Genomic DNA, 23,481 nt, shown 5'->3' with positions numbered 1-23,481 from the left:
CGGTGGCAGTGCTTTAAAAAACAAGTATCTTTTCATGACTGCTGCAGTTTTAAGCAGAGATACAAATCCCTTCAACACATCTTCTGTGTTATTACTATCTCTTCAAAGACTGAAGGCAGACTCAGTCTCTTTAAGGTGCACATTGAAAGGGGGAAAAGAAACACTGAGCAGTGCTACAGACTATAAAATGTCTCAGTGCATGCTGAGCACATTTTCAGTGAATTCATCTTCCTCTGGTTCCCCCAGGGTTCCTCTGTCTCCTTAGAGGAAGAAATAAATGGTGAACTTTCAGTTAAAACTAGGAATTAGAACCCAGAAATGTGCTTATAACTGCAGTATGGGCAAGTGGTTTGGTGATGTGAGTACTGGGGACAGGATTGCTGACCCCTCTGGGTCAGGCCTGTGATTGAACCCTGCTGCCCTTTGTGTTCTTGGGGATTAATGAGCTGTTAGATAAGGCTGGGGACCTTCCTTTGCACCACCTTCCGCCTGGGTCATCAAGAAGGAAAGGCCTTTTCTTCCTCCTGCTCACTGCAGGGAAAGGAAAATAAAGACAAGAGTGGCACACGCTTTTGGGATTCTTCAGCTATGCCAGAGCACTGCCTGCAGGTTGGACCAGACCAGAGCAGAGCTGATCCCAGAGGAGATGCTGCCCACCCTCATGAGCCATAGCAACAACGCCTTTTGAACTTCACGGGGCGTGACTGGGAATAGAATGAAGCTCTGGGCAGAATTCTCAGGTGTGATTCCTAATATACAAAAATGCATCCCTGGGGCACAAATTACCTGCAGATTTAAATTCTATAATTTCTGTGTGAAATTGGCACCAAATTTAGAATAAAAACAAGCACTTGTTTATATGTGAGTTTTTAGGAAAATCACCAGAAAGTCGTAATTTTGTCAGTTTTTGCATACTGTGTAGGAACAGCTTGCAAATAATGTTACAAAAGTCACACAAAAGCTATGATCAGTAAATAAAGGTGCCAAGTGAGGGGCAAGGAGAGCCACAAACTGTTGATGATATGTGGTTATCAAAAATACTCTTGTAGTTGAGTGGGTGGCTTTACAGATCTCAATGCAATTGGGCATAAATAGCAGTTTAAAGTGTAGCAGTGTAATACTTTTCATGCTGCTTTTATCAGGGCATTTCTACGATATTTTAGCTCCTAAGAGCAAGTTTGTGCCTGCTGGGGGAATGTGCTTAGATAATTAGATAAGCAAGGAAGGAATTTTAAATAGTGCCCAAGGGTGTTGGGGTATCATTCCTCTGGTGTTAGGCGAAGGAAGCCTCGATGGTGGTGTGCAGAGTCTGTGTGGGAGATCAGACAATATCAATTATCAGAGTCCTTCCAAAAACGGTGCACGGACACTCATTGAGTTGCATGGTTCCTTCATTTGCAAGAACTGGCAACCATGAATTGCAAGCCCAGTGCATCTGGAATGAAAAATAATACTTTTTCTTCTAAAGCCATTGAGTTCTGACTGTGGGGTTGGGAACAGAATTGCAGATGACTGGTTAGGGGCTCAGCTAGTGGGTTTATGGAGCCCATTTTGCTTGGTTGTACTCATCTCTCACCAAAGGGATGAGTCATTTCTCCCCAGTAAGGAACAAAGTGTGTTTGTTAACTGGGCAGCAGGTGTTTTAATTGGTTCATCTGTCTGACTCCACAGGAGCGTCTCCTGCTCTCTGTACTTCCTCGACATGTTGCCATGGAGATGAAAGCTGACATTAATGCCAAACAGGAAGACATGATGTTTCATAAGATCTACATCCAGAAGCATGACAATGTCAGGTAAGAACAGCAGCCTGTCTCCCGGCCATGGGGAAGGAGGGACCCTCCCAGTGCTTGGCCCTGAGCACCCAGGGACAATGTCAGTGACACATAACCCAAAATCAGTGTAAAGACTTTACAGTGTCACTAGCTGACTTTTGAAAGTTTGTTTATAGGATGGTAGGAGGATTGCCTCATTCGTGCACCATCTTACTTTGACAAGTGACTTGAACTGATCTCTTTTCTTATATTTTCCTTTTTTGTTTCTTTTTTTCTTTCCTGGAGTAAGTGTTGATGGTTTTGAGGAGGTGTTATATTGGGGGGTCAATTATTTCTGGACAATTACAAGCACCCCTCTGAAAAGAGATGATCGAATGCAAGTTAAAAATTGGGAACACTTCCCACAGGGTGAATTGCAGAGCCTGGCTAAGGTCTAGGTTTTCTGGAGTGGTTTCTGACAGTTTGGAATGACAAGCAGAGGGTCCATTAGTGACAGCCTTGACACCTGCTCAGCCACCCAGCTCCTTGCTCTACCTGGATGAGGAGACGAGTTTGAGATCCAGTCTCTGGCAAGTCACACAAAATCAAACTCAGCCTGTGTGTGTTGCTGGGGTAGTCCAGCCCCAGGAGCTTCTGAACATCTCCTGGTTCCCATTGTCCAGTTTCCCAGGGATAAGGCAATAAGGGAGTATTTCAGGTGGCTTCATTGCTTTATAGGCTGCAGTTGCAAAGTTTAACCTAATCTTAATGTATTTCCCCTTTGCTGTTGCACCTGATGTCTTTGGAGATCACTTATGTCTCAGATAAGCCAGGTCCTGGAACTGAGTAACTGCTCTGTCAGTCTGTAAATACTTCTGAGACACAGGGACTGGGGACAGAGAGCTTTCCCTTTTCCATCTCCCCTTACAACAAGAGGTTTTTTCCTGTGGACTCCCCGTGTAGCCTTTCTCTCTCATGCAGCTTTAGTATGTTGGTGAGTTGTATCTTCTAATACATTATGCTCAACAAATAAAAGTGAGTTTCTACCATACTGCACCTTCCAATAGCTGACGTGAAAAAATCCACCTGAAATTCTGATGCGTTTGCAGACGTTGCCTTAGGATTGAGGGTAGCTGGGAGAGGCAATGTACAAGCAGAAAATTGGGAATTTTCAGTGTTGAAATGTAGTGTCTCATATAAAACTCACTGAAATCAGGGAGAGTCTGTCTGCTGGCTTGGGTGGAATTCAGCCCTTCAGTTCTTTTGGTTGTGACTCAGTGAAGAGATAAAGATCCACTAGCAATACAATGGAGGCAAAAACAGTATCAGAAATCAAAGACAATGACAGTTCAGTGATGAAAAATAAAGGATATATACATGGTGATGAAGGGGAGGGGAAGAGGCCATCCACAGTGCCCTCAGCAGACTTTGTGCTACAGTAAATTAAATTTTGTCTTCACATTCATTATTTCCTTAATGACACTGAGCTTGTTCATGTCGGTATATAAATTTCTTGTGATAGATACTGATTGTGACTTACTTTTTCCATTACTTAAAGGTCAACTTGACATTCAAACTAAGTGCAATTCATTAGCTATGCCATAAGACTATGGTATTTTAGTCTTCCACATCAATTTCCATATGTCATTATTTTGCAGGTTTGAAAGTTGTTCAGTAGTCAAATCTTAGTAAATATTTAGGATGATACTGATTTAAAATTTTAATTTATATGACTACACATATGAAAAGTAAATAAGCAATTATGAACTAACTTTTCAAATGAAAAAATTTAAAGGGGGAAGGGGAATCTGATTTAACTATTGCAACTGGAAAAAAATAGACCGAAGATAATGGCGGGTATGGAGACATGGAGATCTCAAAAGATGCATTAAAAATGGCACGTGGCTAAGAGTATAGAAAGAGAAAAGTGCTGTGACTTTCAGCTATGGCTGTGAAGAAACATGAAAGGTGAAACACAAATGGGTGTGTGCAGCAGTCGGTTCCTGACGGGTAGCTAACAGAACACTTGCAAACATTTAATTTTCATGTCTTGCAATAATATAGGCATTTATGTAATAGTTTCACGTCTGCAGCTTAAAAGTAATTTTAACTCTGTTCCTCATGGTAATGAGTGTTTAGGAATCAGGCCCTTGCAGGTGCCAGCTATCTCCAGTGCAAAGGGACTCTAAGGTCTCAAAAGATCTACAGAGGAAACAACTTAAATGATATCTTCCTCAAAGTGTGGGGTTTGTTGTCTGTGCCTGTGAGGTCCTAAATCAAAGCCCACTGAAATCATGGAAAAGGCTGGAAAAGTGAGATAAGAAATAGGAATAAAATAGTGTGTGTGCTGAGAGCAAATAGAAAATAACTCAGGAACATCTCATCTTCATGTACTTTAGGGAAATGAATAACTAAGTGCGAATATTAAAGAAAGGAAACATGATTTGGAACAAATGACTCATTTCACACCAGGAGTTCAGCACAGAGCCTTTGCTCTTGCCTGGGTGCACTGAAACCACCTCTGGTGGGAATGACTGTGGATGATTTTGAAGCATTTACGTGCACACAGAAACACCATGGAAGGGGGAGGTGGCATCTCGGTGATGCTGATTAATGAACTGGCTGAATAAAAGCAAGCATGCTCTTGACTTTGCACAGGGAAATGCTCAAGGGGAGGCTTTTGAGATGAGAACGCTCCAAGCAATTCTGTTCTGTGTTCGTCACTATTCAAAAATGTCATAAGAGCTAAGTTTTTATGAGCTAAAGGTTATTGTGTCAAGGCAATTGAGAAGTATGTGAAGTCAGTGCAAGGGTGCTGTGCCCAGCCATTGAATCTGGCTTCCTGTTGATGATTTATCAGCAGGAGCATTTCCTCTGCAGTTCAGAGGAGTGGGAAGGTCTGTATGTTTGCACAGAGGTGTGGGTTTTCCTTCTCCATCAGCTGTATTCAGCGATCCCTTTTTTCCCCCATTCTCCCAGATTGTGTGTAAAGGTAGATTTTAAATGAAAGTATAATGGATGGGAATTTTTGTTAGCTGTTGATTTAAAAGTTTGATTGTCATCTTAATGCCTGGAACCTGACATCTTGATTTTTACTGGATCTTCAGAGTGAGGTTGCTCTCCAAACCCACTGTCAACATGGAAATAATGAGACTCTGGAGGTTTCCACGCAGATGGGTTTAACTTGGGTCCTTTGAACTCAGGAGGCACAGGAGCAAAGTCTTGTACACTTGGCCTGGTTTGACAGTTTGTGTGGGAGAAGTGACTTACTAAGTTCTCTTCCAGACAAGATAAAATATTTTAATTTTCAGGGATGATTGGATCTGGGCTTTTGGGACCACCTCTAATTTTAATTAAAAACCAAACCACTCTACCAGCAGAAAACGTTAATATAAAATTATGTGAAGTTAATGTGTGTAGGCTTTCTTTTCTAGTTGAAAAATGAAGTGTCCTTAACTTTACAGTTCTGCTGTTACATGCTTAGTTTTAGATTCTGTGTTACATGATTTTGTTTGATTTATTGTTTTTAGAGAAAGAGATTACACACTTCTTTTTTTTTTTCCCTCTGTCTGTTTAAGAAAAAAGAAGTCAATTTAAACCTGTGTAGAAGAGATCTTCCTCAAGTACAAGCAGTCAGTCAGTAAAACATAGCCATGATCCTTTAACAAGGAGCAGCTCTGCTGTGATATTGCTTACCATGGTACACTTCTCTTACAGGGTGGGCTATCTCTCCATAAGGAAAATATGATTTTTTAAATGCAAAATACTGTGGTCATTTTGACCTGAATGGGTAAAAGACTGTCTTTTTTGAGCAAATCTTTTTATCTGGACTTCCTGCAAATGAGTTCATAATCTCCTGATTATTGTTATGGAAAGTAAAGTTCGGAGACTAATTTATCCACAATGAAAATATAATTTCCTGTAATTTTTGGCAGCAAAATTTGTTTCAGGATTATGTTCTTCTGAAAATTTTAGTGTGGTGACAAAACAATAAAGCAAATGTTTGAGGTTAATACGCTCTTTTTCAATGCACATGAACAGAACTTTTAAACAGAGAATGAAAGTTTCCTGTTCTGATTTATTGAATGAGAATTAACTTTGACAAATCCAGAACCTCAGAGCATGATTTGACCTTTCCCACATATGTGTGTGTGTTAAATATAAAGTCTATTGTCAAAAGCAATCAGGAAAGGAGTTCCCAAGACTATGCAAGTAATTTTGGGTAAACAACAAGGTGAATTATGTAACTAAATTTGTTCATGTTATCATGAATGAGATTATGCCTGATAGACAAACCCTGAATTATGCATAGATAATATTGTTTATCTGTCATGCTTCCCAGACAGAATTTTAAGTGTCTTACATTACTATTGCTATTTATAGTGTCTCACTGCAGTGATAATGGCTTTAATGTTATCTAGGTTTGGCCAAATATAGTAATCTCTGTGCTATAAAAGGAGGCTTGAAGTCCTCTGTGAAGGGATAAAGCTTGGCTTTGTCATTGAAATTCCTTTGACGAACTGTTTCTAGAAGCTTATTTTAGGGCTGGCATCCAAGTGCAGTAAAAGTGACAGTTTCCTCTCTTCACCCCTTCACATAATTCTTATGAATCATGTACTCAACAACATTAACAACATCAACCTGTTTTCAGAGTTTCTTAAACTTCTTGACAACTTGAACTAAACCATTTGCAGAAATGAAACAAGACCATTTACTTTCAGCTTTTTAAATTAAAAACGTTTGCAACTCGTCTTCTGATTTAATGACATTCTAACACCAAAAAATTCTCCCCTTAAAAACAGCCGAATAGTTGGACTTTGGCTGAGTGTCAGGGTATTCAGACCAGCTGTGTCAACCTAACCTCTTCACCTTTTAGGTGTTGTGATGCCTAATTAGTTGCTTATGAAGTTTTTTTAAATTCCCAGATTGCAGGGTTCTATGGAATTGTGAACTATGACATTTGAGGAAAAATTCAACTAAGCAAACATCTTTTTCTTCCCTTCTCCCACTGTCCTCACATGCAGGACATCCGTTCCTAATGTTTCCTGGTGATGAAGACTTATGCTCCTTAACAAATTAAATTACATTATGGCAGGTATAAATTTCGGACAGTTCTTCCATGAATATTTTCAGGTATTACACAATCCCTCAGCTCAGCCAAAGTGTAGCTTTAATTCCTCTGGAAGGCCTCATTGCCAGGAAAGGGCAGGAGCAGTAACTTTTTAAATATTTTAATATTTACTGTATAATCCATCTTCCTCCTTGTCTTCTTTCCTTTCTGTGAGGAGGCAGAATGAAAATTGATGGCTTCTGTTTAAAAACAAGGAAGAGCAGCATTAAGCAAGAGAAAGCCCAAGAGCCACTTTTTTCCATGTCTTGCATCCTTGCTGCTGCTCTCTGTGCCAGGCCATGAGCTTTGATTTCCTCCAGAGTGCATTGATGGGTTGTTTGGTTGTTTCTCAGAATGAAGTTTGGCACGACCTCTCCCTCCTTTTCCTTATTCAGTGCTTGTGCCCACGAGCAGTAGAAAGTTATTTTTGCCCATAGGTGAGGGGTAGCTGTGGGTTTCATGTGAGTTCAGAGCATTTAATTGCTGTAATTTCTGGTTGAATCTGGAGGACGAGAAAAGTGAGTAGGAGGAAGATGAGCCTGCCCACGTCTTTCCCCAAATGACAGCAGTGAATTTTACCTAAGCAGGAACTTTCTCTGTCAAGAGCCAGCTCCTGGGGGTTTCACCTATGCCTGGCAGGTGCGAATCTTTGCTTTTTAACGTTGCAGATTTTTCTTTTTCCTTTCAAGTTGGCAATAAGTTTAAGGAAGTGCAGAAGTAGGTTTCACCCTTGGATGAAGGTGAAATACTCTGCTCTTACCACCACTAACCACTTCTCTCTTCCTAATCAATTTGTTGTTTTTGAGCGGAAAAAGTCACCTGTCTTTTGGAGATTGTCATTCACGCTAAAATTCACATATAAAGAAATTCACTTACTTTGCAGCCCTGATACACCTGGAGTTGACCTCAAAGCTCATCAATCAGTCTGGGTGTTACTATTACAGAGGATGGTTCAGCCCAGGATCACTCCCTCTAGATAATAAATGTATTGATGGTTCAGTCATGAAAACTCGGAAGCCAAAAAATACAGCAGTTTTATAGATTTTAACAAATCTACCTCTTTGTGCATGTGCAAAGCAACTTTTAAGAACAAATACTTGCTAACTTGTTTAAGTATTCATTTCCTCTGTGATGTTCCCCTTTGAACTGGGAATATACTGTGATCTTGGTCCCTGCTGGGAGCCCCTGGAGTCTTCAGGGGCGTGAGCGAGCCTTGTACCCTCCGAGGAACAAACCAGATAAATCAGTGGCTGCAGGGCACCCCGCTGGATGCACCCCCTGAACACATGTGCTGGAATAAAGATAACATCCCACAAGTGCAGTGCCAGGTGACTGCAGATCTGCAGCCACCAGCGAGCCATCAGCAATTAGGAAGGGCCTGTGATGTATAATTCACACCCTGCAGTTCTGAGTTTACACAAGGGCCTGTGAGGTTCACAGGGTCGTGGATTGAAGAGTGTTAGATGTTTTAATGATGAAATACTGTGAAGAGTAATTTGGAGAGAATACTGAAGGTGCCTGTAGAAGTTTACAGGATTTTAACTCATCAAGGTTATTTGGATTCTCTTTTTTCTTCAATAGTGCTAAGAACAGATGAATTTTTTAAAATGTAAATATGACTACTGATTGGTCTGATTAAAACAAATGTGTCAAATTTTTAGTTAAAAATTCCATCAAATTATATTTATTCAACTAATTCACTCCCACTCCTCTCTACTCTCTAGTAACCTTGACAAGAAGAATTGAGTATTCTCTGAACAAAACTTTTCTTTTGTGAAGACTTGCTTTTACAGAGTTGCTTTTCTCCTGTAAAGACTTTGTGAAATTTCAGTTGATGAACTGTAGTTAACATGCAAAGTGGTTTTAAGAACATTGAGTTTATATAACATTTGAAGAGGTTTTTATTAAAATCATCATCCCACCTTTTGCTTCCTCCCTAGATGATAATGACTGAAAAGCAGAAAATAGTTAAACTTTTTATTCTGTAATGCAGGGAACTTTGCAAAATCATTTGAAGCTCTCTTACAGAAGCTATAAAACAGGCACAGTTTTGGATGGAGATGGATTAACTTCTCTTGTTTTATACTATATTTATATCCCCCAACAATTGCTGCTAATTTGTGCATCTGTTCCTACTGGTGTATATATAATTTTGACACTGGATAAATAATGAAGAGACAAAAGCTGAAACCAATTAGTAGGGAAGAGCTCTCGAGTGGTCTGGCATCCTGTGACTCAACTTAGTACCATTGCTAACTTGAGTCTGTGCCCTTCAGTAAATGAAAGTCATAGTGTAGTTTCTAAACTTCCTCTTTTTTATTAACTTTGCTTTATACTTTGCTTTATTTATAAGTGGTGAAAAAGCTGGGGAGAGGTTGGTACTTTATGTGCAGTCTGCATCCCATAAGTGGAGTTTTTGTAAGAAACCAAGCTAAGGGCAGGTCACCTCAGAACCAGAACTAACAGAAATGAGGAGTACCAGAGAACAGCACAAAAGAGCAAAGGAGGCAAAAGACCAAAGGTTTGAAAAATTTCATCACACACATTCCACTGATATGGCATTGCCCTTGTGGAATGGTAGAAGTGCTCTTTTTAGAAAACTGAGGTTTTTCTGTGCCCATTTGTGTTTCTGTTACAAAGTCCCAAGAAGGATGCACACAATTTTAAATGGTGGGAGTAAAGATTTGTAAAACTGCGTAGATTCTTGGGACTTGGAAGTTTGCAGGTAGCTTTCAGAGATTGGGAAGTGTCTGTGTGATTTTGCTTTTAAAAGCAAAAGCAATTTATATTTAAAAATATAGCAATATAGGTGTTATCTTCCTTGATACCATGACCAGCCAAGCTCTTTGTGGTTGCTGTGTGTGATTTTGGGAAACATCTGAGGCTTTCAAAGGCACTGAGAAAAGTCTAAGGATGTTCTTGACCAGTAAGTATGTCTGTTTTTTGAGGCAACCTCCTAAACTTATGCCTTAAATATATAGGAGGATCATCAACATTCAAAACCACCTTCCTCATCTGCAGTCCTACAGAACCAACCTCCAAGATGAAAAACCTGGTGTGACTGTTTATAAAACTTGGATCTGTGTGACCATCAGCAAAATATTCTCTCCTACCCTCCTGTTGCAGGGATGTCCCCAGTAAGTGGCGTGCAGAAGGCTGGGTGACCAGGGCTTGTTGAGGTGTAGGATCAGCTGTAAATACCCGTTTGTCCAAGCAGCAGCTGTGCAAAGCATTCAGGAACATGACTTGCCCTCTCACATGAAGAGGAAGGTGCATGTAGGAGGCAGTGGGAAATTTTCCCAGCAGAGTTACAGTAGTGACAGAGTACAGATCCACCATGTCAGCTCATTGTTTTGGGGATTTTTATGGTGGTGGTTTGGGTAGGTGTTTAATTTAAGCATGATTCTTTGCAGAGTGTGATCATCCACTGGCTCCATTCCTGCTCACTGTGGGGAATGCTGCTAATAGAGGGTTACTAGGACAACCCTTCTTCTTCTCACAACTACTTCATTTCTGTTATCTCCAAGGCCTGGCAGACCCATACAACAGTGCTGAATGAAGCAGCAATTCAGAGCTTTGTAACTCCCTGTACCATGAAGGAACTGAGAGAACCTGTGTCACAGAGCTGATGGCATATTAGTGGGGAGGAGAGGTAGGCAAAAAAATATGGGGAAGAGGAAAAAAAAAAACCTTGGAAAGAAAGGAGCAAATTTACCAATTGTTAGCATGTCTGGAGGAAAAGAGAAGGGATGATGGAAACCAGATGTGGATGGTGGACAGTTATGTGCCACAGCAGTGCTGGTGGACAGCCTCCATTCCCAGGAGCATGCACAGCAATGCACCACTGCTTTGTGCCTTGGCTGTTTCCAAAGAGTCAGCTAATAAGAATCAATTTGTAGAACAAAACAAACAAAACTTTGGCTTCTGCTCAGGGGAACTTGAGCAATTGCAGTTACAGATCAGGCTTCAACAAATGCCAAGAGCTGATCCATAAAAGTATAATTATTCTGTTTCATTTGGAACCTTTTGTTCTGGATTGCATTCAAAACTACTGTAAGCCCCTTTGTGAGATTCATTTCCTTTCCAAGCAAGAGAAAAAGAGGCCTTTTCATTTAATTGTTCTACTTCGTTTCAATTAAAAATGAGAAAAAACTCACGTCCTTGCCTTTCTTTCCTAAGATTCATCCCTTCTGTGGAATAGTGGCCATCAGATCAGTTTAGGATGACAGGTCTCATGTACAGACAAAGCTGTGTTACAGAGTGTAAATTGGAAGTGATATTCTGTTCTTACTATCCAGTGCTGTTTATAATTTTCAGCTGAGTAAAATTTTGTTGGTGAAATTGGAAGTGATTACAAATTTCTTGCAAAGCCCAGGGCCATTGAGATTGCAGGTGTGGCTTACCTGCTCAGCTGCTTTTCCTTGCAAGTATGCAGTGGGGGAAGAAGTGAACTGAAAATGGTGTCTTGTCTGAAAAGTTAAAACCTGAGATGGACAGTGAGTGAGTTCTTTAATTTGACTTGGTAGTGAAGCTGATCAGAGTTCAGAAATGCTCGGCTCCCGTTGCAGAAATGTCCTGATGCCCATGTCTGGAAGGCTCTGAGGAGCAAGCAGGGATGTGCACAGACACACACACTCTGTGCTGGCTCCTCATGGTGGCATCTCTGGGGGAGTTCAGCTGGGCTGCCGAGCCAGAGGAGCATCTTTCTGTGCCTCACTGAAATGGAAACCCAGAGAATTCATTCATTCAGTGGACATTCCATGTGGCAGAAAGGACAACACAGAGGTAGTGCAGACCTGAAGAGGCACAAGTGATGAGGCACACTGTGCTCATCGGGAGCGTAGAGGCTCGACCCACACCAGGGTAGGTTATCCCAATTCGGTTTTCTCATGTGCCAGAGGGCGCTTGAGGCCACATCTCCTAGGAGAGGCCATAAATGAAGAAGGCATCCTCATTCTCTTTTGTTAATTCTGTTTCCTTTTTTTATAAAAGAACCAAACCCCGCAGCGGTGGCTTGAATCCCACTGTCCCATGTCACAGCGTGCACCATAATCAGCAGGGCAGAGCGGAGCGCTTGCTGTCTCTGCCTCTAATTATTCTGAGTATTTTATATGTAATGAGCAGCTGCAGCATGAGGTCCTGAGGGCACCCCTGTTCCCATTCCAAAATAGCCCGTTGTCCAGTTCAGGCTGGATTCAGGCAGAGGGAAAATTAGATCCATGTTTCCTCACATCTTGGGTGACAAGTCTTAGGAGATTGTTTTCTTGCTTTCAATTTCACTCCATTTGCTTATAAACATCAGGCATTTGCAAAATACTATGGAATCAAAAACACAAATTTCTGTGTATGTTTCTGTACCTTAAAGATGTGCCAGTTTTTTGTGTCAGGCCGGTGGTATTTTAGCTGGCAGGAATCTTGGCTCCCAGGTAAGATTTGGCTCCAGTCATGTAAATGGCAGCACGGATGTGGGAGGGATTCTCTTAAATCCTGGACACGTGCTCTTTCTTACTGTAGCTGCTGACTTAGTCTGAGATCCGTCTGTATTTCTTAATTCAAACAAACAAATGACAACCAAAGAAGTAAATTAAACAACAGTCAAGTATTTCTGTAAGGTGCTATCACGAGGCTCAAACTGAAGTGAAGAATTACTTGCCCGGGCCTCTAGCCCCAGTGGTCTTTGATTAACCACAGCGTGTCCTAAGCCAGAAGGTGCAGAAGCCAAGGGGATCCTGGGGATGATGTGCTTTTAGCTTTGACTGCTTTTAACTTCTTTTCTGGATCTGTTTACAAGGATTTTGGTGACTGGGTGTTGTTAGCAGGATTTTTTTTCAGTTGCATAAGGATTGAGAAAACAGTATCTGTCTGACTCTTCCACAGTGAATGGCTTTCAAGTTAAGCCATGGCTGCAGTTATTGTGCTCTAGCTGTGACACTATAAATAAAGTTATTAACAGCAATATGTAAATGGGTTTCTATTTTTGTTCCCTGTATTGTTTGCAAAATCTAGGGCACTTATTCAGTAAGAATCATCTGCTGTTTAGCACTGAGCCTACCAGTATTTGATGTCATGTGGGCTGCTGTGCTTCCCCCCCTGCCCCCCTTTCTTTCTTTCTTTGCAGTGGCTATTAGAATCCAGCACTTCTGCAAGTTTGTTTATTGTGGTATATAAGAAATAGAGTAGCTGTGCTAAGCATTTTCAGGCTTCCTGAGAGTGGCTCGGTGTGTAAGAATAGGGAATCATGTCCTGGTATCTGCACTACAGGAGCATTTAACCCAGCCATACAAACACCAAATACCACAGCTGCCATTTGCCTTAGTGAGCATCTTGCAAATTGCAGACTGTTCAAAGATTTTTACGGTTTGTGTTCCGTTTGCACGCTCCGTTTCCTTCTGCTGCCCTCTGCACTGCTCCAGCTCTGCCTGGCAGCCCCAGGCCCTGCTCACCCTGGGCACTTGGACCACATCAATTCCTGCATTACAGCACAGAGCCCCAGGGAGAACACGGGGGTGTTCTTTGAGAAACACTTTACTATGGTCATGGCTGCTCTTGTCTGGAAGAGCAAATCTTTCTAATCCAAGGCATCTGTTAGAAACCTGAATGTATCAGTGCTAGGGACAAGATCAGTGTGGCTGTTAACATGGCTACTCTAAAAGGCATTTCACTTGAGGCAGTCTGTTCAAACTCCTTCCTTCTCCACAGGTGGATTCAGCTCTGGTTTCCCCAGATTCCCAACAGGGAAAGTTCCAACTGTCTGTCCTGCAGATTAGCCACAATTTTATTGTCAGTTGTGTTAGACTTCACATGGGCATGTGTCCTCCCTGGCACTTAAATTCCATTTCATGCAGCTCTGTGGAAACTAAAATTGCTGCTACTGCAGTGATATAGAAAATAAGCAGAAATTATCTAGACTGGTTTTGTATAGATGTAGAAAGATCTGAAACAGCAACTTTCCTCTTTCTTTTTATGCTATGAGACACATTACCATATTATATGTTTTAAGTGGTCTCCAAGGTGGCTTTCTGTGCTCTGGAAAAGATCTGGTCAGACTCTACTGAGTTTATTGATACTAGTACACTGGTAAACTAATAGCTGTTTGCAGGAACTACATTTGATGATAATATTTTGCGAATATTGAGAGTAGCAAGCGTCTTAGTGAAATATCTTAATGCATTAACACAGAAATTAAATTTTCCATTGGAAAATGCAAGAGAAAAGCCATTTCTTTATATGAAGCTCTATTATTCTGGTGGTAGCAATTGCAGTAATTCTCTTGAAATCAAGTTAAAATTATATGTCTGCTTCATTATGAGAAGAAACCAGTGATTGAAAAAATCAGGGGAGATTTAAGGGAAACTTAGAGAGACTTACATATGCAGCAAGCAGACCTGCCATCACCATGGTTCCTGGTCCAGCCTGTCAGAAGTACAGTTTGTGTGGATGTTTCCTGGACTTAGGAGGCCAGGATCCACATTCCTGCTTTGCCAGGGTTTTCCCTTGTCACCTTGAGCATCTTTATGTATTTTAGCTGTAGACCATACTGCTGTTTCCAGAAAATAGTGTGGTTTTGCTTTTGTAGCACCAATGACATTTTAACAGTTGCTTAATGTCACTGCTCACTCTCTATGAAATCATGGAAATATGCCAAGTATTTGGAATATGAGATATGTTGGGGGCTGAAGAGGTGCACAGAATTTCATATTCCCTGTTCAAGGACCATCTTGGCATAGAAATCCTTATGCAGTAACTCACCTGAACTGCCTTCTGAGGAGGAGTGGGTTTACTGCTGATACCAGTTGTACAGAATTTCATCATATTTACCTTGTTTCTCAATGGAAGCTGGAGTTTTCTGTGTCACCTAAGGGAACAGAAGATAGATATCCACCCAAGCACCATGGTCAAATTCACATGTGATGGTAGGTGACATCTTAAAAAGGAAAAAAAAACCTAATGTTAAATTATAGCCTTTGTAAAGTTGAGAGACTTTAGTTGTGAGTTGAGGGTGTCTATTCATTATTGGTTCTAATCAGGTAAGAAAAATTAATGCAGTGTACAACAACCAGATAACGAGTTCAATTTCCTGCAGGATTTTTTTCCTTTTCATTTGATTCTGGCATTGCAGCCAATCTCCCTTGTCATTGAAAACATGAATGTGCTTTATTATTAAATTTATTATCGGGTTTGTTTATTAATCAAACAACATTGATCCCTCAGTTAATGAGCTGTACCATTTTCTTTGGACAGCCATTTTAACTTTCAAAATACCTGACGAAGAATTACGTCTTCATTTTACAGTTCCTCTCCACTGATGTTCGTTGGTGTTTCTCAGAAAAGTGACCATTATGTAGTGTGCACTGTTAAGTGTCTCTAAGTGCTTTGGGGCTACTTCTCTTTCCAGTGTAATTTTAAAAACACAACTGCTCAACTACATTTAAAAATGTAAAAGCGAGGGAGCAGCGAGTCCACTCGTGCTGACTGTTCCAAAAGGGGCAGGAAGACTCAGGTTCATGTTCTCCAGCACTCAGTTTTCCCACCAAATGGCCTCTTTGTACTATTGATCTAATAATCTACCAATGGAAATCGTGTGCACGGAACATCACATTGTTTGCCCCTTCTCAGCTGACCCATTGGGAGTCTGTATTTTGCTACCTACCCACTTTGGGAAAGGCACAATTGCTCCTTAATGTTTTAAATTATGACATTTATATACTGATGTAATGTTTTCATTATGTTGTGACTTTCCAGAGGGAAAACCCTGACTTGCTGAAATGACAAATTAAATAAATCCCAAGAGGACAGGACACTGGGAAAGCTGGGGAAAGAGCAAAGAAGTAAGGTTAGATTGAACTGATGGCTGTGTGCAGAAATTACTGCAGGTCTTTGGCTGGGGAGTACAAAAGCATCATTGTTTGCCTGAATATCCATGATACCAGAGAAGAACAGACTGAAGGCAGTTTTCACAGCTATGAAGAGCTCATTCTTTCTCCATCAAATACAAAGACCTGAGCAATATATAAGAGAAAGCATCTCAAACCTGATTAGAGGCAATTTCATCTCTCTGCCATGTGCCTGAGCCAGGATACACTTGTGAAGCTGTTAACTGTGACAGAACATATTACTCTCTTGCCTTCTCTGACAACCAATTGATTGCTGGGACGCAGTCTCTTTGCAACAGGTTTTCTTTTGCTTTAATGCTCAAATTTTTAGTTGTTTGTCTTTCCTACAGTGCTGCTTCTACAGCTTCAGTCAATTTTGCAATTGTCTCAAAGAGAAGGCATAGTGGAAGGAATAGTGCCTTCCTGCCCTGCACAGAACTACAACTGTGTTGGTCCCTTTTTTCAGAATTTACTTAGCTCTGATGTCCTACTTATTGGCTTACAGCAGGATTTTGATACCAGACATTGTTCTAATCCCAGAAGACAGACTGCCGGAACGGTCAAAGAAAAAAAACACACCTGAAGTTTGAAAACCAGAATATGGCTTTTCCTTTCTGTTTTACATTCAGTTCTGAATTTCAGGCTGTCTTGTGGAACAAAAATGCATCTGAGATTTATTTTGGTGTGGGCTGGATTCAGTCCAGTTTGGACAGACCTGCCAGCTCTTTTGTTCTGGTCAGGCAGAGATGGGTGGGTTTGGGCTTGCCCAGAGCCACAGCAAAGACACGTGGTTGGGGTCAGCACTGTGCATGGTTCCTTCCTGCAAAAGGCTTATCCTTCAACTTTGCCCTCCTAAACTTCCTTGGAGATAGAATTGACATCTTTCGTATTTGCATGGTTTTTTCCTCTGACCCGAACAACTGGAAAAAAAATTGGTATTCCCATTAGTCCCTCCTTAGAGAAATGAAAAAGGTCTGAATTTCCTCCTTCTTAATAACACAAAGTCTTATTTAAAATGGTTGAGTCTCCTTTTTGGGTTTGACAGACAGCAGCATCTAATTCAGCTGGCAATGATGGAGGATTAAAATTCCTTTCACTCATCTCAAAGCCATCGATAGAGTGTCACACCTATAGTTCAGCTGGTAGCTCCTACATATCTATTTTTATTTGGGTTTTGCCTTTCTAAAGTAGTTTTTCTTCCCAAAAGACTATTTATTACTCTTGTGTCTAGTGAAAAATCAATCTGGTTAAATATAGTCTGCTGAAATAGGAAAATCTTGTAACCCAAAATGTTTAGGAGAGGATAGCAAGTTTTTCATGTTTAAAAAAAAAAAAAAAAAAAAAAAAAAAAAAAAAAGTTGATGTTGCCTAGCTATAGCTATATTCCAGTAACTGGGGATGCTGCTCATGCTTGTAAACTGCAAACCTAGGGAGGTCATGGAAAAACTTTTCTTTGCATGACTGGTGCCTTTTTCCCATTCTGGTTAGTGATTTCAGGATCTAAATTTCTTCTCATTTCCTATGCTGTCAGTGAGGGACAGACCACAGGCACTGAGGTGAGGAGCACTGACCATGATGGACAGTATGGTGCCATTTTTCTCAGCAGCTCCTGAGCATCAGCAGGGTCAGACCCTTTCCATGGGGCATTCCCAGCACTGCTAATGCAGACAGAGCTGCAGCCACAAACGTGCAGTGTTTGTGCTGGAGATGTGCATCTCCCAGATGAGTCCCTCAGGCAGTTCCAACCTCCAGTAACACTCACCTGAGAGCAAAATTGGGAAAATCAAGTCAAAGCAGGGCTCTGCAGTTTGTGTCTTTGCAGTGAGCCTGGCTGTCATCGTGCAGTGGCTGTGGATGGCAGTCTGCACGTTGCCACCAGTGTCTACCAGAGCCATCTGGTCTCCTGCTTCTTTGTTGGTTTTTGCTGTCACCACAGTCACTTAGTATGGCCTTGCAGGGTGAAGTTCTCAAATACGGCATGTGGGTTTGGTTTATATTTTTGGCAGCTTTGGAAGAGGGATGGGAGGGAAGCTTCCTGCCTTTGGCTGTAGAGAAAAAGGTGAAAAGGCTCACAGTTTTCCTGGGTTTTGGTTTTGTAGGGGGTTTTTGTGTATTTCCTCCTATTTTGTGTTTTTGTCTCTCTCACCAGTACTCCTTTGCTTACCACAGCATTTGTGTACGTGTGTGCCTTCTCACCCTCTTGAGCAAGTGGGAGCCAGCAGGACTGATCTCAAGATGGAACATGGTGCAAGACTGAGTCCTGCTTTCCAGGGGAGAGCTGTGCCAGCTCATGTGTCACAGCAGTGCTAGGGCTCATTTGAAACAATAGGTGATTTCCAATACTAGATGGATCTTCTCTGAAATGACCATATAAGTTTAGGATAGAGAGTGTATCTTTTTACTGTTGTGTTTGGTTTTTTCCCATGACTGTAGGAGAAGGAAAAACTGTAACCTCTGGTCTGTCTGATGTCCTGCTGTTCTGGAGAACATTTTTTGCATCGTTAAGACCATGTCTTTATCCTGTCACACAGACATCCCCAGAGGGCAGGGCTGACGTGCTGTTGAGCCCTGAGATAGTCTAGGAGCAGCTTGCTGGACTGGTCACTGGGCTGTCACTGAGCACAGTGATCTGTGTGGGTCACTTCAGCCTCCCTAGCTGGGCTGTGCTGCCCCTGCTCACATTAGTGATGCTTTTCCCATCACACTCCAGCCTGACCACGGTCACTGTGCCACTGCTGTGAACTTGTCCTCGGCTTCTTTTGGTTTGTCCTTTTGTTGCTGCTATCAAATTCAGCAGGGAAAGAGCATGATGAGATGTTCTCAGTGTTTATGGAAGCTGGAATCCTATTTTGTGCACAGGGTAAGTAGAAGACACAGAGGATCTCCGTGCCATCTCATCCCCAAGTAGCTATAGCTAGGAAGGAGAGATTGGATGTCTCCTGATGTCTTGTCTATTCCAGGAACTTCTAGATGAACTTAATGCTATGTTTATGCCACTGGAGCTGGAAAATGATTCTGGGCTTACAGTGCTGGAGGGGAACTGGCTTTTAAACAGACATCCAAGTGCAAAAATTGACTCATTTACCAAAATGCTGAAAAGGTGCTCCCACCTTGGAAATAATCAAAAGACATCTGAACATGGCCTTGGGTAACCATCTCTAGCTGGTCCTGCTTGAGCAGAAGGTTAGACAAGATGACCTCTGGACGTCCCTTCCCACTTCAACATTACCATGGTTCTCTGAAAACCTGCTGTGGTTTTAAGAGCTTGACCCAGCCTTTCAAGTGAGAGTTTTGTCAGCTTCATCCTGGTCCATCCTTCTTTGTTCTTGCTTGTTCACAGTATGACTCAGTGGCATGCAGCAGCAATTGCAGTGGATGGTGTTGTAGCACCCTGAGACCCTGTCCTCACCCACCAGCCTGGTGAGCTCACTGACAAGGGCAGGCTGTGTCTATAGCCAGTGGCATTCTTGTTACACCTTTGCTTATGAATGTTTGTTTCTAGTGAAAAGTGATTATTTTATCATGGAACATTAACTCTTTCTTCTCTTGTAGGTGGTGTTCATTGTGGTAAAATACCATGGCTTTGGTTCAGATCCAGTCAAAAGCACTTTGCAGTTATTATAAGCCATTAAAGCTCACCGAGTCTGGGTTTTTGTTCTGTTTCTCATGCAGTGCCTGTGGTGTTTGGTTTCCAGCAACACATGGTGTTTATATTCATGACTGGCATTACCGTTGTGATGGTGATAGGGTTTGTGTTTCTTGCCTTGCTTGATTTATGTTGTGGCTGGCGTGCATGGCACGCACATGGCTTGAAATAGAACATGACTGGGTTTTTTTGTTTTTACATTAGAAGCACTCACAATTTAATTTAGCATTTTGAATAATCTTGCATTTTCAGGGAAACTTGTGTCATGTCCCTCCTTTGATAACTCTATTAGCTCCAGACACTGCAAAATCATTCTCTGTAGATATGTGTGGTTTTTAAACATCTCGTGGTTTTCCGCTTCCCACCTTATCCTTAGCTCTTCTTACTCCTTATGTTCTTTGCTTTCTGCCAAATCTCTTCCCTTCTGCACGCTTGCAAAGAAAGGTCTCCTTTGCCATCTTTTGCCATCCCAAAGATCCTGTGATGCTTCTGCCTCAGGGTACATCAGTAGTGCAAGGATCATCTATCTGACTTCCAGGAGATAGCTTTAAAGGACCTGCAGTGGTAGGACTCCAGGTGCAGTGAGATGGACTTGACCTCATCTTTGGGATGTTGCACTGAGGCTCCTGCTGGTCCCAGAGCTGCTTGTCCAGGTGTACCTTAACTGTTGTGTGAATGCATTACAGACCAAAAAATGGGAAAGCTGAACTCAGCAGGTTGGGAATTATCTCTTCTTGTCTCTGCATCCCAGCTGTGCCTCCCGTTTCAGTTCAGTCTGCCTTTGCAGTTCTGTGAAGCACTGTGCACAAAGCACCCAGACATCCTTCTCATGGAGGCCTTGCAGTCCACTGTGTCCTGGTGGTTTTGGGCAGAGCCAAGCTCAGGCAGAGGCTGGCATTCCCATGGCAGCAGCAGCTGGAGCTGTGAGCCCATCCTGCCCTGTGCTGCCCTTCAGACATGCTGCAATCCATAGGAGCCAGCATCTGTGGGCTGTTCAGTCCCTGTATCCACCTTCCCTGTTCCCCTGCCTGGAACAGGCAGGTACCAGGCTGGTCCCTAAGCAGAGAGGAGGATGGCAGGATCTGCCATCAGGCTCTTTTTCATCCTTTTTTCCTGTCAGTATCATGAGCCACATAGGGCAACAGGCACAGAACTGAGCTTGCCTTGTACAGCTATGAAATCTTGAGCCAGTCCTTGCTGGAAATAGGAACTGAAATAGGAGCTTAGGAAAGTATTCACCTCTACCCTAAAACACAATTTGTGGTACTTTTCAACCAAAATAAAACAGAAAGAACTTAAAAATACATATAAAATTAATGATAACTCCTCTTTTCTTCTCTGTATTTCCCAGAAATAAACCATTTTCTGTATCTTTTGAGGTCATACCCTGGTTACTGCTGGACAAAACCCAATCAGATGGTAAATCTGAAGACAGTGATGGAGTGGAAAATATATCAAGAGCTCTGAAACCATTACAACATTTTAATTACATGCTAAACTGTTTTTTCCACAAAGCAGTAGCCTCCCAGATGCAGGGACTGGGACTCAGGGTTGATAATAGTTGCTGATGCCCAGGCTGCAGATTGTGTGGTCAATCCCTTCTAATCAGCTTCAGCTAATAGTATTGCTAAACCACTGCCTTACTTATCTCATGATATTTTATAGATACAATGATTATTTCATTTGGCCTTTTGTTGACCACTGTCATTTACTGCACATTTTGGCACAAAGGAGGCCTATTACTGGCATTATCCTCCCACCAGCAAGGAAATGGCATGCCCTCTGAAGACTGACAAATAGTTGGCCTGAGCTGGGCCCTTCATCGCAATCACCAACACCATGGTCCTTTAGTAAAAGCTTTTCATTGCTGAGGGTAGTCTGACATGTAAGACTGAAGTGTGGAGTGAGGAGTTAAGGGTAGTGGGAAGCTGTGTGTTTGATCTCTAAGGCTGCTAGTCTGGGTAAGCTGCACTGGCAGGCTCTGAAGGTGCTTCAGGCATCTCACTGCATGTGTTGTGTGTTTAAGGACATGAATATAACAGGCTTCATTTTCAAATAACAGCTCTGAGTAAACACAGGATGAGGATTGTGTGCTGTTCCCTGATGGCTACCAAGAGACATCTCTTTTCCTAGTCACTGCTGGATTGTTGGGTATTTTACAGGGACCAGGCTGAATTGAAGGGTTACAAGGGCTAATAACAGAAGAAACAGAAGTTCCTTGGTTCCTGTTCGTCCCTTGTGGGTCATTAGCAGGGCTGGGACTGAGAAACCTGGCTGGGGTCTCTGCTGCTGGAGCTGCAGTGAGTGTGTGGAGGGGACAGATTAGGCAGAGGAGTAAAATGTGATTTAGTGGCTTTCAGAGTTCCTTACTGAGAGCAGAGGGCAGAGACCTCAGGCTGGATTCCTGTTCTCAAGAGCTGTTTTCTCTGACTATTGTGTCCTGTTCCTTCTCCAGTCTCCTGACACAAATGTGTCTATCCTCTCTGCTGCCCCACCAGATAGCTGCTCTGTCCTCTGCCATCTCACATGCAGTCCTTTCCATGCCCTGATGAGGTTTTCCATTCCCTGCAGCCCATCTGTCCCAGAGAGTGTCTTCCAATAGCTCAGTAGTGTAGCTGTTTGGTGGCGGGGCAGGGCACACTGCTGGCTGGCTGTAATGCACTCAGGTGCTCAGTTAGCTGACACAAATCTGTGTAGAACAGCTCCATAGGTCTCTGCTGATTGCTTCATTTGTGTGGTTGAAAATATTGCCAGCATTTCAGTTCTGGAAATGTCTCATCCATTTATCTAGCATGATTGTCATGGGGAATGGAGGGAGCAACCTCAGTCATTTATTCACATTTGTTAGGCATGAGGAGAAGGCTCAGGGTATCCTTGTGTAATATTTTCAGATACACCCATTGATAGCTGAACATCAGAGCAGCAGCTCATCTTGATTTCTCCTGTTCTAACACAAGGCTATTGCAACATGCACCCAAGCAGAGTGTGAACATGTTCAAAAACGAGTGATTTGCAATTTGCCCCGTGTTGGAAGAGGAACGTGCTTGCAACAAGACACATTTTGTTACTGCCACCAGAACTGGAGACATTTCCCATTTGTACATTACATATTAGCACATACTTGAATTGCTTATGTGCAGTATAGACTTGTCTAAGCTTTCATTTGATTTCAAGTGTGTTCCTTCAGGAGGTTTACTTTTATTTGTAAATATGTGGAATCTTGATTTATTTCTGTGTGTTTTCTCAAGTGTTTAAAAATGGCAAAGTATATTTTGATTCAGACATCCCTGCATTCCTATCCTGTTTTTTTCTTGTACATTTTAGCATCAGTGTGACTAACAAAGAAGTACTTAATGCAATATGTTTGGTTGGTGATTTATTGGAGTTGAAATCTAGATGGAAAATATGAAAAGCATGCCAGAATTTAAATGTGTTTCAGGATTTTTACAAAAAATGCTTGTGAAAATATTTTTGTTGGTTTTGCTTTCTGACTTGAAGGCATTGCAGGGAATTCCAGCTGAAAACATACCTCTGCAATTTGCCTAAAACATGTTGGAGTTTTATTTTACAAAGAAGAAACAATTCCAAAGTGGTTGTTATTTAGACTTTTAATTTCTTTTCCAAGTACATCTTGATGGCAATAATCAACTTCAAAGAACAAATCAACCACTGGATAAGTGTTCCAATATACAAGTAGGGCTTATGAATTTTCTATTTATATAAATGTGTGTGCATGTCTACATTTGATCTTAGATCTATATAGATGAAGTCTGCTGTTTGTTTTACTGAATAGTTTTAAATTTGCCATTATGGCTGGGTTTGTTTGCAAGTTGGTATTTTCCATGTTATAATTACGAATAACACAGAATCTTTGTGCAGTTTAAAACAAACCTGTTGTTAACCCACTGTTGTCCTTGCAGCACAGCATTAATATTCACTGAAATCAAAGAGTCATTAATAATACTTGTGATTCAAATAATTGTGCTTTCAGAACAGTCCAGGCTGCTTTCACAGGGCTTTCCCAGTCCGTCCTGGGTGGATGTGTGATGTGATATCCTTATGTCACTGTTGGCCTCCTTTGGCCATGTCTGCAGTTGTCAT

At 41.7% G+C, this 23,481-nt stretch overlaps 1 protein-coding gene across 1 annotated transcript in view; it reads left to right on the top strand.

Moving 5' to 3' along the window:
* ADCY5 (adenylate cyclase 5) overlaps window positions 1-23,481 on the top strand; it is a 205,189-nt gene that overhangs the window by 124,409 nt on the left and 57,299 nt on the right. The window contains exon 3 of the mRNA XM_066323077.1: window positions 1,672-1,793. Coding sequence (XP_066179174.1) covers window positions 1,672-1,793 — 122 coding nt within the window. The remainder of the gene's footprint in view (window positions 1-1,671; window positions 1,794-23,481) is intronic.

This window comes from Sylvia atricapilla, chromosome 7 (genome assembly GCF_009819655.1).
Source record: "Sylvia atricapilla isolate bSylAtr1 chromosome 7, bSylAtr1.pri, whole genome shotgun sequence".
Lineage (NCBI taxonomy): Eukaryota > Metazoa > Chordata > Aves > Passeriformes > Sylviidae > Sylvia > Sylvia atricapilla.
Note: the sequence above shows the minus strand (reverse complement) of the source record. Positions and strands in the feature narration are given on the sequence as shown.